The sequence below is a fragment of the Leguminivora glycinivorella genome, chromosome 14 (genome assembly GCF_023078275.1).
Source record: "Leguminivora glycinivorella isolate SPB_JAAS2020 chromosome 14, LegGlyc_1.1, whole genome shotgun sequence".
NCBI classification, from domain to species: Eukaryota; Metazoa; Arthropoda; class Insecta; order Lepidoptera; family Tortricidae; genus Leguminivora; species Leguminivora glycinivorella.
In genome coordinates this window covers 5,291,539-5,307,453 of record NC_062984.1, presented here as the reverse complement: position 1 = coordinate 5,307,453, position 15,915 = coordinate 5,291,539, and the positions used below count along the sequence as shown (strand labels likewise).

Genomic DNA, 15,915 nt, shown 5'->3' with positions numbered 1-15,915 from the left:
ATCTTGGTTCACTATGAGTTGTATGTATGTAGAATACTACTAACGACCCGCCTCGGCTTCGCACGGGGAGTAAAAATTAGTACAGTAAGAGACCTACACAGAACACCCCACTAGAAGCCTAATGCAAGCGATATTGTTCGAGACGCAAATCACCAATCCTTGCGGGGTGAGGCGGGCGCGCACGGTGCTGCCATTGGTCGTTTCAAATAATGGCGCGCCTTTACGATTAGCAGTAGGGATGGGAATGGGACATGTCTATTATAGACAATGGTACCAGTACCAGTACTGTGGTGAATTTGTTTTGCAACAAATTATAATAAGGCCTAGTTACCCTTCGGGTTGGAAGGTCAGATGGCAGTCGCTTTCATAAAACTAGTGCCTACGCCAAATCTTGGGATTAGTTTCCAAAGCGGACCCCAGGCTCCCATGAGCCGTGGCGAATGCCGATGCCGGGATAACGCAAGGAGGATGATTATTGTGATAGCACCTCAATAAAAATCATTCTAGTAACTAATAACTAAACTGTGCATTTTTACTTACGTTTACTAAGTTAAATTACCAACTAAATATTCTAAACTAATCAATCAACTAAATAACACTACAGACTCTACAGATTCTAGATAATTATTCACAATTACAAATCTGCTTTCTTTTATATTTCATAAAATGGTAGCACATGGTACGAACGGTATTACGAAGTTCCCGCAACAGACATAAACTAACATGGCCCCATCCCTAGTCGTTTACGTGAAAGGGATAGCATATCGCATTGTTAACTAGGCAAAAAGGGATGGACGCGCCGCGACGCCGCTCAGTACAACCATATTGACCAGTATAAATGAACTCCGCGGATAATAAACAATATTCAACAAAATAATTAATTTGACTTAACTGTGGAATGTTATTCCATCTTTTTAGGGTTCCGTAGTCAACTAGGAACCCTTATAGTTTCGCCATGTCTGTCTGTCCGTCCGTCCGTCCGTCCGTCCGTCCGTCCGTCCGTCCGTCCGTCCGTCCGTCCGTCCGTCCGTCCGTCCGCGGATAATCTCAGTAACCGTTAGCACTAGAAAGCTGAAATTTGGTACCAATATGTATATCAATCACGCCAACAAAGTGCAAAGATAAAAAATGGAAAATAATATTTTATTAGGGTACCCCCCCTACATGTAAAGTGGGGGCTGATATTTTTTTTCATTCCAACCCCAACGTGTGATATATTGTTGGATAGGTATTTAAAAATGAATAAGGGTTTACTAAGATCGTTTTTTGATAATATTAATATTTTCGGAAATAATCGCTCCTAAAGGAAAAAAAAGTGCGTCCCCCCCCTCTAACTTTTGAACCATATGTTTAAAAAATATGAAAAAAATCACAAAAGTAGAACTTTATAAAGACTTTCTAGGAAAATTGTTTTGAACTTTATAGGTTCAGTAGTTTTTGAGAAAAATACGGAAAACTACGGAACCCTACACTGAGCGTGGCCCGACACGCTCTTGGCCGGTTTTTTATATGTAGAAGTGTTAGAAGACTTGCCACACCACTTCATGCTGCAAGAGACCATTGTTTGCAACCAAATTTGATTATTTAAGATTTTTTTGGGTCGTATACTTGGGCGCTACTGATCGATGTCACACGCGTTCAAACTTTTATAAACCTGATTTGTCGTATGCTTGGTGACCGCGAGTCGCCCTGTAAGGGCCGTCTTGTTGTATTGGTCTGTGGAGACCTATAAGAAAGACAATTTCGCTACATTGTTTTAATATAGCTCAAACTCTTAGCCAGCGAGATTTTGTAGCAAATATTTCTGAAGAATAATTATATAGGTGTTTCTCTTACATAACTAATAAATTGTTTTGGTCTATTAATTATTCCTATGCACTGTTTATTATCTACTTAAGTTAATATTTGTGGCGCTGTTAGGCAAAAGGTCATACCTAATTGGTTATAAACTTTGTTAGTTAGTATGTTGCCTGTATTTGTTGCCTGAGTTTGCTTTCAGGCATGGTACAATGTGATCTTAAAATTCATTATACTTAAATTAAAGATGCTCTAGCGAAAGTTACAAGAAACCTTCGACCTATACTTATCTTCTTTATTTTCAGAAAACACTAACCTAACTTTTTAAATCTTGTTACAGGTCCAACCGAAAGCGATCACAAATGGCATCGCCAAGGACCGCGTGGAGCACGTTCGCGAGCGGAACGAGTCCCGCGAATCCCGGGACTCCCGGGACATGCGGGACCCGCGGGACGCGCGGGAGTCCCGGGAGTCCCGCGACGAGACGGAGCATGCGCCGCGACACGCTTCGCCCGTCAGGGAACGAGAGAGGGAGAGGGACAGAGAACGGGAGATGAGGGAGGATAGAAGAGAGCAGACAACGCCGCAGCATGACGGAAGGCATCCGTTACTGCAGTTCGCTGTGGATCATTTCCGACAGAGCCCTGAGTGAGTACTCACTCACCTTGCTTTATCTTGCTTTTAGAAGCCAGTTTTAAACAAGGAGTTTCAAACATTAGACATTAGAATGTCTAATGTTTACATAATAATAGGTATATCGGGCCCGTAAAAGTTACCAATTCGTTAATATATACAATAGAGTATGTGCGGAAAGAGAAGAAGAGAAGAGTCAAAGAATAGGCTACTTGCCTCCTAGTCAAACCAGCTTCTTTTTAAGAACTGTCAAAAATAATTTTAACGACTTGCTAATATGGAATTAATATGAAATCGAATTGAGTGACGTCACGGTCAATTCAGTTACTTTATATATTTCTACCTGACTTATTGAATAGAAATTCGGTTTAAATATAACTTCTGACAATGTTTTTCTAATAATTATCTGATGGTTTATTTCGTGCATGGTATAAAATATGTTTATTTTAAGAACAGTCTAGTTCCCTATACATAGGGTCCCAGAACAGATATTCCACGACTTTTCTCTATCCAAACAAACTCCACTTAAATTACTTGTAAATGTACCTTCCTTTATCCATTCTTTTTTTTTTTTTTACGAATTTATTATTTCACTACTTACCACCAACCAGAACATGCCTTGATGTCCGTGCTAAATAAAGTCGTAATTTTTTTTAATGGGAGTCAAAAACCTAAGATTTTGCATATATTAATATTTTAGAAAGATCATGTTAATAGAAACAGATCCATCGTGCGTTGATCTTCTTAATTAAGTAGTTAATTTAAAACTTATAAAAGTTTAAGGCGACAAATAAGCGGTGTTTGTTAATGTGCGTGGTTATGGCGTGTTAAGTTAACATACTTATAGTACATTTCGATACAAGTGCGTAAAAGAGGAAGTTCGAAACGAGTGGCGATAAATTAAAACACGACCGAAGGGAGTGTTTTAAATCGACACGAGTTACGAATTTTCTTTTCGCACGTGTGTCGAACGACGTTTTTCAGTACAGATGGCTCTCCGAAGTTTCGACCTGACATATAATGAACCACTTCTCGCACTAGTGCGTAAAAAAAACACCATCTGTACTGAAAATTATTTATTAGACAGTTTTAGGTTGCTGTTTCTATAATTTAGTGTGATGTTAAATAATAATCGTTTTTTTATCGAACCATTATTTATTATTATTACGTAGTATTAGGTTTATTAAGTAATAGGTACAGTTAAATTATATTATGATATTTTATTAATATCGGGATGCGATTTAATTTCATGGTGCTTACATACGTTCATAAATTAAATCGAATTATGTGTTTAGAAAATCTTACAAAATGTTACAGATGAAACGAAGTCAGCAAACGAAACAAAAGTAGTTGAGATACATCATTGCATAGAGTATTGAGAGTATGCAAATTGTCAATGATTCATAGCACCTTGCTGCGCTTTTTGAGCCGGTATTCCTGTTAAACGGTCGTTTTACACGCAAATGTTGCATTTATTGATATTTATGTTGAATGTCGATTGATGTTAATGTAAGACAGGCTACTTTCATATTGTGTGTATTTATGAATAACGTAAAAATCAAAAGCACTTACGCGACTAAATACAAGAGAGAGATGTAGATGGTACACTGAGAGAAATTTGCATTGTGAATTTAACAAGTTCGGCTTGTTGCGGTTTATCCGTTTGAATCAGCCAAACGTATGTTTAAAACAATATGTGTCAGGTTGTTTTTATAAAATCGACTTGTTGATTCAAATATATTGCCGATTCAAATGGCAAGTAGCTTGTTGTTTGAACCAAAGAGCACGTAGGCGCTATTTTAACTAAAAAACTTGTTGAACGAACATGAAAACTGGTTGTATTTTCTCTCAGTGTAGAGTGGACTCTATCGCAAAATGTTATAGTAAGAGATGGCGTGATTGACAGGGTACAGGTGGATTAAAATGTTAACGGAATGGTGGCTGCTTTCAGATGCAAGAAGCGCCTGGCTTCCGTTGGGTCGTTGGGTGGATGACATTCGGGAAATTGAGGGTCCCTTCTGAACCTACTGGACTGTACAGTAGAATTGACGGTCGCAAAATAAGTTGTGTAAAAAGACAACTTACAGCTTTATCTCGTTGCTAACAACTTTAAAAAGGCAAAAAGCCTGAGGTCATTAAAACAAGCCCTTATTACTTTGCCTCTCTGTCACTATTCGAGTGTCAGAGAGAGATAAAGGATTATATATTCAATGTAGTTCCACAGCACCTGCGCCCGCGCCGCGCAGTCTGCGGTCACGCTCTCGGCGCCCTGGAATCCGAACTGATTTGATCACCAATTAATATATCTGCCAATTGGGGCATGCCCATTAGAGTTTTTAGGAATTACTTTTAGATCAGACTTAATAAAATTTAATTGAGTAGCATTGAGATTCATCATCATCCTCATTGCGTTATCCCAGCATGTACCACGGCTCATGGGAGCCTGGGGTCCGCTTTGACAACTAAGATTAGTAAAAAAATTCAAACATGTGTATTTTTTTATAAAATAAAAGTAAGTGCGTTTTTACATTATCCGATCCGATATCGGATATCGGACCGATATCCCATACATTTAAGCCGCCATCTTGGATTTTTGCCTTTGAAATCCTTCCGACATCCGATATCGGATCGGATAATGTGAAAACGCACTAATAGGGACATTCTTACATACCGTCACTAATACTTTTAAAAAATCTCGTATCTCACGCTTCTCCTCAAAGTGAAAACGCAGTAAGTCTATATGCGTTCCATACATACTTACTACAATTTTTTTTTCATTGACAGACGAAGATACAAGTTTTTTTTAAAGTAGTGACAATACATTGTGTTAGGTCGAAAGTACACTATCATATGTTATCATAGAAATATGATCATAGGTCTGTATGTCTTCCTTTTTCTCCAACGTGAAGAAAAAGGACGGCATGTTGCCTATGATCACATTTCTATGATAAACATATGATAGTAGACTATCGGCCTAGTGTGCGTTTTCACATTATCCGATCCGATATCGGATGTAGGAAAGATTTCAAAGGCAGAAATCAAAGATGGCGGCTTAAATGTATGGGATATCGATCCTACCCTACATCCGATATCGGATCGGATAATGTGAAAACTCACTAAGTCTGACGATAGGCTCAAGAAGGCCATTAGGTACATATATTTCGATATTCTCTACATGTATTTACTAAAGTACATAATAACAATATCAATGTAATTTGTGTATATTTTCAACATAAGTACTCGTACCTACACTTACACCTAACATATAATTTAAAATTTCTAATGTACGTAGGTGTCACGTAACTATAAAAGCATACGCTACAAACCAATTTACTGGGCTCTACACACACCGTGATCCCTTTATAACAGTGTCTAGTAAAGCCAACTTTCTCGTAACTCGTCATTTTCTAAATTGTCTGGCGCCTCCGAATGTTTTGTGTCATTATTCTTAATATCAATTGGTTGCGTAACCAAATATGGTGCTCAATGATCGATGAAATAAAAATGCGCATTGTTCTGCAAATAATGGCGTATTGCGGCCGCTACTGAGTTACTTTTATGATGTTTATTTCACCTGTAAATTAATTACACGATTTTTAACACAGTGTATAAAACACATTGTGTTGAAGGTCAGCTTAAAATGAAATAAGTTTTTTGCAAACATTTTATTTTTGGCACAAGCTTTTATAGCCGACTATATCAACTACGGGGAGGTGCCCTGGACGCAAGATCAAAATAAAAATTTCGAAAGTAGTGTAACTTGTATTAGAGTATAACATTAAGTTTCATTTTACGGTTCCTTGCACATACTACAAGAGATAGAAACCTTTGTATTATTGATGTATAATCATACTCTATCAACTTGCATGCTTGAACATGCTGTACAAGTGGGGCCCAAATACCTTAGAATTTGGGACAAGGTTCTTTAGCTTCTACATTTTGACCCGAAACTAACATACTAACAAGGCAAGTTGAATAAAAAGCTTGTAAAAAGTACCTAAGACGCGTTAAGTCCCGATATAAAAGTTATTACGTATGTGTAATAATCGTTAAAGTTGCGGGGTTAAATAAATGGGTGGCGGTGATCGCTTGTCATCAGGCGACCTGTCTACTTGTTTGACTTCTATCGCTAAAAAAATTCATGAACTGGGGGGGCGATTTTTGAATCTCGCATACGGGATTTTGTCTCTAAAATACCGGTTGAAAACGGTGACTTGCTTATTATTTTCAGTGACAATTTTCTGAATTCGAACGCGTGAGACTCAAAAATCGGCCCGCTGGTTCAATTTCAAAGTTATTCAAAAAATCATGAAATAAACTAATTGAGGAAGGAATACCTTTTACATTAATTAAACACTACATTAATAATATATATAATAGGTACGCCATGCACAGTTATTATTTGACGCGGCTGCGTGTAAGTGTAATTGGCTGATGTCGTTTCCACGACTATTTACATTGAATGCGTCGTTGCTGCTCTGCTTGTAGGAATGCACTGCACTCGCGTTTTTGCGACTGATGTTTCTCTTCAGGGCTGCGGTTGTTTATAAATATTCAGCCCGATTCGAACTTTAATATAAATAACTAGTACTTGCCCGCGGCTTCGCTCGCGGATTCGAAATTAGAAAATTGTGGAAAAATGTGGAATGAATGAATGTTTGTACTTCCACCCCCATTTTAGGGAAGTGGGCGGTTAGAAAGAGCCAAAAAGTAGCCTATGTTGCTCTCCATCCCTTCAACTATCTCTACTTAAAAAAAATCACGTCAATTCGTCGCTCCGTTTGGCCGTGAAAGACGGACAAATAAACAGAAACACACACTTTGACATTTATAATATTAAATAAATGAATTAGTATGGATTACGACAAATGTTAGGATCTAAATGCAATATGAATCGGATAATGCCAAAAATTAGGTACGTGTTTGTTTGACGAACCGACACATTGTACAGTACACTGACAGTACATTGTTCGAATACGACAAATGTTATACATAGTTATTAAATAAGGCTCACAGTAAGCTCAAAAATACTTGCGTTATGAGGTCTTAGTTGTCTAACGACATGCCCGGGATTCGAACCGACATTTCCTTAAGTGTAATCTTACGCTCTAAAACATCAACTTGTCCACATCATATCGGTAAGCTAGGCGACCACTCGTCAATTGTCGTGGCCCTTGTTTTTCGTATTAATTAATTTTCTCAAACATCGTTCAGATAACCCATCGAGGACTAATTATAAAAAATGTTTCAATCCCATCCCAACAGTGATATAATCTCAATTTATGCAAAAAGCGTTAATTTCGTGACAAATGAAGCAACCCATTCAAACAAACCACATCAAAACATTGTGAGATCGAAGCCAAGATTAGCCAAACAATCACCGGGCCACAGTGGCCGCCGTACGGGCACATCTACTGACCTAATTGTACAAAATGCTGCGTTTTTCGTAATGAGAATCTTGAGCAACAGTTTTGTCAGCATTGAAATGAGAAGACAATGCGCCATAAAAAACGTTTCGGAAAACGGCGGCAGCCCTGGTTAGTTGTGCGTTGAGCATCGTTCGGGTGGAACGTGGTGCTCCCGGGTCGCGTGGGACAGTCGCGGGGCGCCCACCATGCCGTGCGCAGCGCTCTCCAGGCTGAAGCACTACATGCAAGTATCCTGACACTCCTGCTCCCCTGGTACTCTCGAGTACTACTCCACAAGTTTCCTAACGCGAGTGTTCGTGCATGAATCGCGTGAACGTCGAGTGTACGCTTTCCCTCCATCAACTCGTTCTTTTACTGTGTTTATTTTGTGATATAAGTTTTTTGGTAAAAAGGTGCGCGTTTATGAGCGATTTTCACGGATTAGTTCGACGAGTGTTACGTCCGTGTCCGGCAATTAAATTAGAAAAGTCTGTCTGTCTGTCTGTGTAAATTAGAAAAACTATTTTGTTTGAAAGAAAATGTTTACGTAGATATTATTCCTGATGATTAGTTGAAGAGCATGCTCGTATAATACGTGAATTTAGTTTTTTTATGATAATTTTTCAACATACAAGAATAAATTTTATTTGTCATTAAATCTTATGCAAACAACCTGAAGTAAAAGTTTCATAACGATTGTTTTAGCGAGTTTAATTGCGTCGTCCTAACGCGGAGTGTGTCGGATCTGTAATTAATCAAGCAATTAGCGTAAAGACGACACCGACCGATTATCGAGCGACGGAGCGTGAACATTTGACGATTCAATTGCTAAAGGCGTCACTAGTGCCTTCCGGTACAGACAACTATAGTGTAGCACACTCAATGTGGCCATATACTACACTTCAGTACCATAATATTCAATTATTCAGTACCTTGCGAGGACGAACTATTTGGCAACCTTACTGCCACAATAATATTTGATGCTGACTGTGGGTACACGAAGCCTGTCAAAGAGAAATTTCTTCGTAACATATATGTGCGAATAAATCATAGTCATGACTAGCCTGAGAATACCAAAGAATGGACCACTTTAGATATAATAACCCACTCGTAGCTACTGACTTACCTTTACAACGAGTTTACTGATGACTAATACTATGAGATTAAGACTTGGAAATGTATCATTTTCATACAATGTGTTTTTGTATCTTAAAAGCTTTATAGTTACCGCTACACTACGCCTATCTTCGCACGGGTTAATTATATACAATAACCACTCTCGGATACGAATCGTATCTGTGAAAACCGGAACGAGTTCGATTCAATGAATTATCCGGCATAGATAAATAGATAGGTGCGGCAGAAAACTAAAATCATCGATTTCAGTTCACGCAAGGAATAAGGAAGTCCGTAACATACATAAAGGCTGAATGCAAACAAACGTACGAGCGCCGAAATGAAATGCAAAAATATTCGTATCGTAATCGTTAATCGCTTCCCCGGTTCGATACTTTCGCCGATTGATGGTCGCGAGGTATCGATGGTGGCAGTGTTGCGATGTCGGCGGTGTCGAGCGGAGAGTCGGGCGCCGAGCATGGCCTGTCGGCGGACAGCCTGTCGTCCAGCGAGGACAGCGAGGAGCCGCGGGACACCAGCGAGGACGAGCTGGCCACCAGCATCCTGTGAGATCCTTGGCATAGCCGTGTTGTGTAGTGGAAGTGTTGTGCTAGTCCCGATGTGAATTGTTGATAATTTTCTGATACTGCAACAGTGTCCATTTTTTTAGGTACCGACTATGTAACGTTATGGTTGTGTATTAGTTGCTATTTGTTTACATTTACAAAAAGCGCAACATTACTCAATATCGCTAAGTGCCCGCAACAATGCGAGTGCGCGAATTTGCATCGAATGCGCGTGCGCTTCCCTTCCTGGATGGATGGGTCCCTGAATGGTTTGACCCTATGAATACGATTAGAATACACGATTGTACCGTATGACCGTATCTACTAGGGCCGCCGTTAACTATTTTTGCCCGTGTAGTGACGGTTTAAGATGTTTACCATCCCCTTTCCTCCTTCGTGCCGCAGAATCCGGCTGTGGGCTTGTGGGATAAGTGCAATTGTGGTGTGGACAATGACCTTAGCAACATGATTTCGTTTTCTTTGGACATGGCTATGAGTGGCTTAAACTTGAGCAGTTTCATGAGCTCTCTCACCCCTCAATACAATCGCACCCCTCTTTCAGGTGCGATTGTATTTGTTAGGATTTTCCGCTTTATTCGTTAAGTATTTGGCCCTAGTTATTACTTTTTTGGCCGATGTAATGATTTTTTTTTCCAATCGTTTAAGAATGATGTACTTACTGATCAATGTCATCGGCGTGAACTGCGTACCACCGGGGATAAACTGTCAATCATTACCATGCCACGCACGAGAGACCATGTAATCACCGCCGTTACGGAAATCATGACTTGGCATTATCTACGTCTGCGTCTAAGCTGTATCTCTAACTTAAGCATACAGATTAAACGTCATAATACTCATAAGAGGCTACTAGACTCATATCGAATTTGGCACCATAAATTAATGTCTTCTGTAGTATTTGACATAAAACAACAATATTTATAGATTTTGGGTATTAAAAGCGTATGATGACTAGGTACGTATTTTCGATTAAAAATGTGTGTATTTTTTTATTTATTTTAGCCACCGAAAACGCTGTCAGCGATGTGGTGACGTCGTCGAATTCGAACCTTACTGCATGTCAAAACAATCACTGACATATTGAACTTTATGCCTCGTTGTTTTCGAGTAGAATGAGCTGATGGACAGATAATCTATAGATTGTCATGACTGTGTTGTTTTCGCCTGATCACGTACACTTACGTATACTTTAAAAATATTTTTTGCTGTTTTTAAGTCATAATAAAATATGGTAATATTTTATTTCGGTTAATTGGACAGTACTTAATCATATAAGACATACTTTAAAAAAGGGTCAAGTAGCCTATTATCTATGCGATTGAAAAAAGTCCAAATTTGTCATTTAGAATGCAAAGATTGTTATGTCCGTGTCAAAATAGTACATTTCGATACAAGTGCGAAAAAGAGGAAGTTCGAAACGAGTGGCGATAAATTAAAACACGACCGAAGGGAGTGTTTTAAATCGACACGAGTTACGAATTCCCTTTTCGCACGTGTATCGAACGACGTTTTTCAGTACAGATGGACCTCCAAAGTTTCGGCCTGCCATATAATGAACCACTTCTCGCACTAGTGCGTAAAAAAAACACCATCTGTACTGAAAATGGCGTTTGTTCAAACAAAAACGTAGCTTTTAACACTGACAAATCATATTTAAAAATATTTTAAGCGGGTTACTCACGTATTAAGTCGATATAGCGTTCGACATGTTTCGGCTCAATTTCGAGAGCCTTTCTCAAGAGTAGCGACACCCCGCCTTTACATGTCGAGAGCGCGACGCATACTGCGGGCGCTTGCTCGGTGCGCGCGGCTGCTGAGGATCGGCGGCGCGGGCGACGTCACCGTGGCGAGATCGGAGCTACCCACTATGTTACTTTTGTCAAAAGCAGGATTGCACACAACACTTATTACGTCACTTGTTAAGGGTGCGTTTACACTGGGGACCGACGTAGTGCCTAGAACTGTTTTCCAACTTGGTGGCACCGACCAACCACTGTCACGATTGAAATTAGGATGACGACTAATTTCTATAGCTTCCCGTATTTTCCGCTGAACGAAGAACTTCAGTATGCGTCGCGCTCTCGACATGTAAAGGCGGGGTGTCGCTACTCTTGAGAAAGGCTCTCGAAATTGAGCCGAAACATGTCGAACGCTATATCGACTTAATACGTGAGTAACCCGCTTAAAATATTTTTAAATATGTATGAGTCTCACGGGAGTTTTATAGTTAAAACTGACAAATCATATTCATATCTTATCTAATGCAAATATTTGGAGAATCTTAAAGTTCTAATCAGGCCGGATGATCTATGATCAAAGAGTAGAATCGGAGAGTTTGGTGTCCATGGGCGGCTGTGATAATGCTCGTTTGCCTCGATATATGTGGTGACTGATTTCCACGGCATGACTCTAATACTTACCTACTTTTAAAATGCATTGCAATAGTCCTAACGTGTGAGTTTAGTTTCAATATCGCTTCAAACCCTCTAAAACACTAGGCAAAATGGTAAATCAAAATCAAAACCATCCTTTTGCGTTGCCGGGTAATAAAGTACTTGGTTGAGTGCGCACACTTCGTAGTGCGATCTATATGATCAATAAGAATATTAGATAATATCAATAACATAAATAGGAAATCTTCGCATTATATTATGCAACATGAATACTAAAAATAAAACTCATAATAGTCGCGAAATGGATCTAGTTCAAAATGATAATAAAATTCGTCGGAAAACAAATTAACATTCAAATAATTTGCAAGTCATAATATTACCGAGATTCATTCGTTTGCAAAGAATTTACATAAGTATATAGATATTAATATTTCAATATGGGTAGCATTTCCCTTGACATTTGGGTTAATATAATAAAATTAATAAATCGTAATTTATTGCATCACAATAAAACTAGTACAAAATTGTAAATATTAGGTGACATTTAGCTATTAACAAGCTACAGAATATGTATGAAAACTGGTATTCAGCCTTCAAACCTGGTTTCAAACAATACCGGGTGAAACAAAATTGGTAATACAAAATAATATTTTCTGGATCTATTCATGATTACGATCAACTTTTACTATGGGACTTATCTTATATCGAATTCGGCAAAAAAATGTGTAAATTCTGGTATCGCGTTCATTAATATGTATGCAAATTTGCAAGGAATTAGTATGGAGAAATGGGTACATAATAATGAATCATATCAAAAGTTGGGTTCATAATTTGTATGAAGATGTAGATTTTGAAGTGATGTTTTCGAAGATGGTCCCATAGTAAAAGTTGGCTGTAGTCATGAGTAGATCCAGAAAATATTATTTTGTATTACCAATTTTGTTTCACCCGGTATATAAAATAATGACATATACACACTACTACTTTATTAAGTGAATGTCATTTAGTTTAATTACACGGTTTACTAGTTTACTAAAGTCTGGATAATAATGCCTGGCCTACATAAAACTGTCAAAATCTAATCCAATATTTCTGTACCTAAATGTAGAAGAAAGTAGTGGAAACACGTAGCTTCAGCTACATCTGAGGGAAACCTAGGATTCCTAGGAAATAGTTCAATAGTTCTTTATTTGCATACCATATGTTTTTTACAATAGGTACATATACGAGTTTGGACCCTGAAAAGGGTATAGCAAGAATGGGTACTTTACAATATCTTATATCAGTTATATCACAAGTACTTAGCTTATACATACATACAACATACATACAATCACGCCTGTATCCCATAAAGGGGTAGGCAGAACACATGAAACTACTAAAGCTTCAGTGCCACTCTTGGCAAATAAGGGGTTGAAAGAAAACGAAACTGTGACATTGCAGTGAGAGGTTGCCAGCCTCTCGCCTACGCCACAATTTAACCCCTATCCCATAGTCGCCTTCTACGACTCCCACGGGAAGAAAGGGGGTGGTGAAATTCTTAACCCGTCACCACACAGGTAACACTTAGCTTATACTTTTTATTTACCACTATACTTGAATCTAAATACAGTATACTGTTATATGTCTTTAGCGATAAGGCCGCCTGTTGTTTACCTCTGTAATAAAATCTATTGTAATGTGTGTGTTCCTATGTACATTTCTGAGGTTGTGCAATAAAGTGGATTTGTATTGTATTGTATTGTATGCAAATAGAGTGTGTCAAGAAACCTAAATGGCTATATTGAATATTAATCGTATTTGTATATTTTACTGTGGTAAGCATATTTGATGTTAACTGAGTAATGAAAAGACAAACGGTGCCATAAAATAATTACTTTAAAGGGCCACGATTCGTGATGGGCGGTGAAAATTAACTGCGTACTATTAATATTTTAAAGAAGACATTAAATCATAATCCGGACGTAACATTTAAAGTAATACCGATGTTTTATCGTCCATAACGCACGCCGAAATTGCCTGTTGAAGTAATAAGAAAGCTAACTTCATCCGTTTGAGTGTCGAAAACGGCAAACGCATGTATTGAGACATCGTTGCTTTGTAGTGCAATGTTATTCTGACAGGTGTGTTGGTTGGTGGTGTTGTGCATTCCTACTTAATCCAGAATGTTTATAATACGTGCCCCTTCTAGGTAAATTATCGTATGAGGTGACCTACATTTAAGAGATTGTGAAAGGTCTCATATCGACATAAATGTTGTGTGATATAAGCCCATTTTCGATTATACGCCCATTCTTGAACAAAATGATCTTCTGTTCAAATACCTAATCTCCTCTGAAGTCCAAAAACTTTCACCCCTTTTTGTACCGTCGGAACCTTTGTCATGGCGCCACTATTTATAAACTTATTGAACGTTGTTTCTAAAAGAACTAATGCTCTAGTTATACCTACTACCTACTACTAGTATGTTATTCAAGATTATAATATTTTTTCGTTCCTTTTCAGACTAGAAATCCTCAAAGCCGACTCATCACTAAAGAGCAAAGCAAAGCGCAACGAATGGACCTGGAAGGCCCAGACCGACGTGGTGAAATGGCAGGCCACGGCGCTCCGCGCTCCGCTGTTGCGCCTGCCGCCGGCGCTGGCGCCTCCAGCGCTCGAGTGCTTCACGTGTGTCAGGGCGTACTGTGGAGACTTGAACGCCAACGAGAGGGCTATGCACCAGGACTTGACGGAAGTTAAATGCGTGTATACAGTGCTGATGGTGAGTTTTCTATTATTTACTTAGTTGCCATGACAACGGCGCTCGCGCCTCCCGCGCTCGAGTGCTTCACGTGTGTGCGGGCGTACTGTGGAGACTTGAACGCCAACGAGAGGCTATGGACTTGGTTGAAGTGAAATGCGTCTACACTTTACTGATGGTGAGTTCTGGATTATTCAGTTACCTACTTGGTTGCCATGACTACATCCTGCCGCCGGCTCTCACTTCTCTCGCATTGGAATACTTAGTTTTTAATTTACATGTGTATCCATCACACAAATAATGGTCCTCTGCGGGATTCGAACCCGAGATCATACTTCGCAGACACCATTATTTGCGTGATCAAGGCACTAGGTCATCATCATTGGCCTTCGAGTCTATAACAGACTATACAAGCAGTGTCAAGTGGGGACGACAACGTTTTTCATGGCTAGGTCAGACTGGACGTCAAATACTAATTACATATACCATTGTGCGGATTTCGTTGCAAACTATCGTAAATCTTCAGTAGGTAGCATTTTGTATAATGAAGCAAATATTCTTGCTAATAAAAATTTGTCGGATTCAAAGTTCAAGACCGCCGTCGTTAAGGAAGCGGCCACACTCCACTGGTTGTGCGAGAAATATTTCTTGAATTTAAATACAAATCAACATTCATTGTCTTTGTATACGTGAGAAGCACCGAGTGTTGACTAATTGTTGGGTACTCCCATTAGAGATTCGTGAGGAATACGTGTTATTTAATTGCCTTTTGTTTCGATGTTTCATTAAATAGCTCTGTAAACGTGAGGAACAATACTAAGTCTAGATTCTTGACATTAATTCTACCTAATCCGATGTAAGTGATCAGTTAATTTGATATGTTATAGAGTCTATCGCGTAAAAACGGCAATTCTTTCTTATTAAGACCTAGAAGATCCATTAATTCTGTAATCTGCAGTCATCAATTGCCTTTGCTACATTCCGATATTTCAAAGAATATGACGTTAATATCTACATTCTCTCGTTCTTTGTTATATTAAAATAGAAGTTTTTTTGCAGCATTGCCACTCGGTACCAGAGCTTCGCGATGAGGTGTACTGCCAGCTGATGAAGCAGACCACCTCCAACCGATCACCAGCACCAGACTCCTGCCAGCGCGCCTGGCGGCTCATGTCCATCCTGGCGGCCTACTTCACCTGCTCCGACACTCTACGGTGCTCCATCCTTGTCACACACTC

General features: G+C 39.0%; 1 protein-coding gene across 3 annotated transcripts in view; it reads left to right on the top strand.

Moving 5' to 3' along the window:
- The window catches only part of LOC125233703 (unconventional myosin-XV-like), a 124,415-nt gene extending 109,837 nt beyond the window's left edge, over window positions 1-14,578 (top strand). Inside the window, exons 23-25 of one of the 3 annotated variants that reach the window (XM_048139802.1) lie at window positions 2,138-2,203; window positions 2,267-2,445; window positions 14,440-14,578. In XM_048139802.1, the coding sequence (XP_047995759.1) occupies window positions 2,138-2,203; window positions 2,267-2,354 (154 nt within the window). In that variant the 3' untranslated portion in view covers window positions 2,355-2,445; window positions 14,440-14,578. Of the gene's footprint in view, window positions 1-2,137; window positions 2,446-14,439 lie in introns of all 3 variants that reach the window. The other 2 variants (XM_048139801.1, XM_048139800.1) reach the window with 2 other exon arrangements.
- Window positions 14,579-15,915: the final 1,337 nt, after the last annotated feature.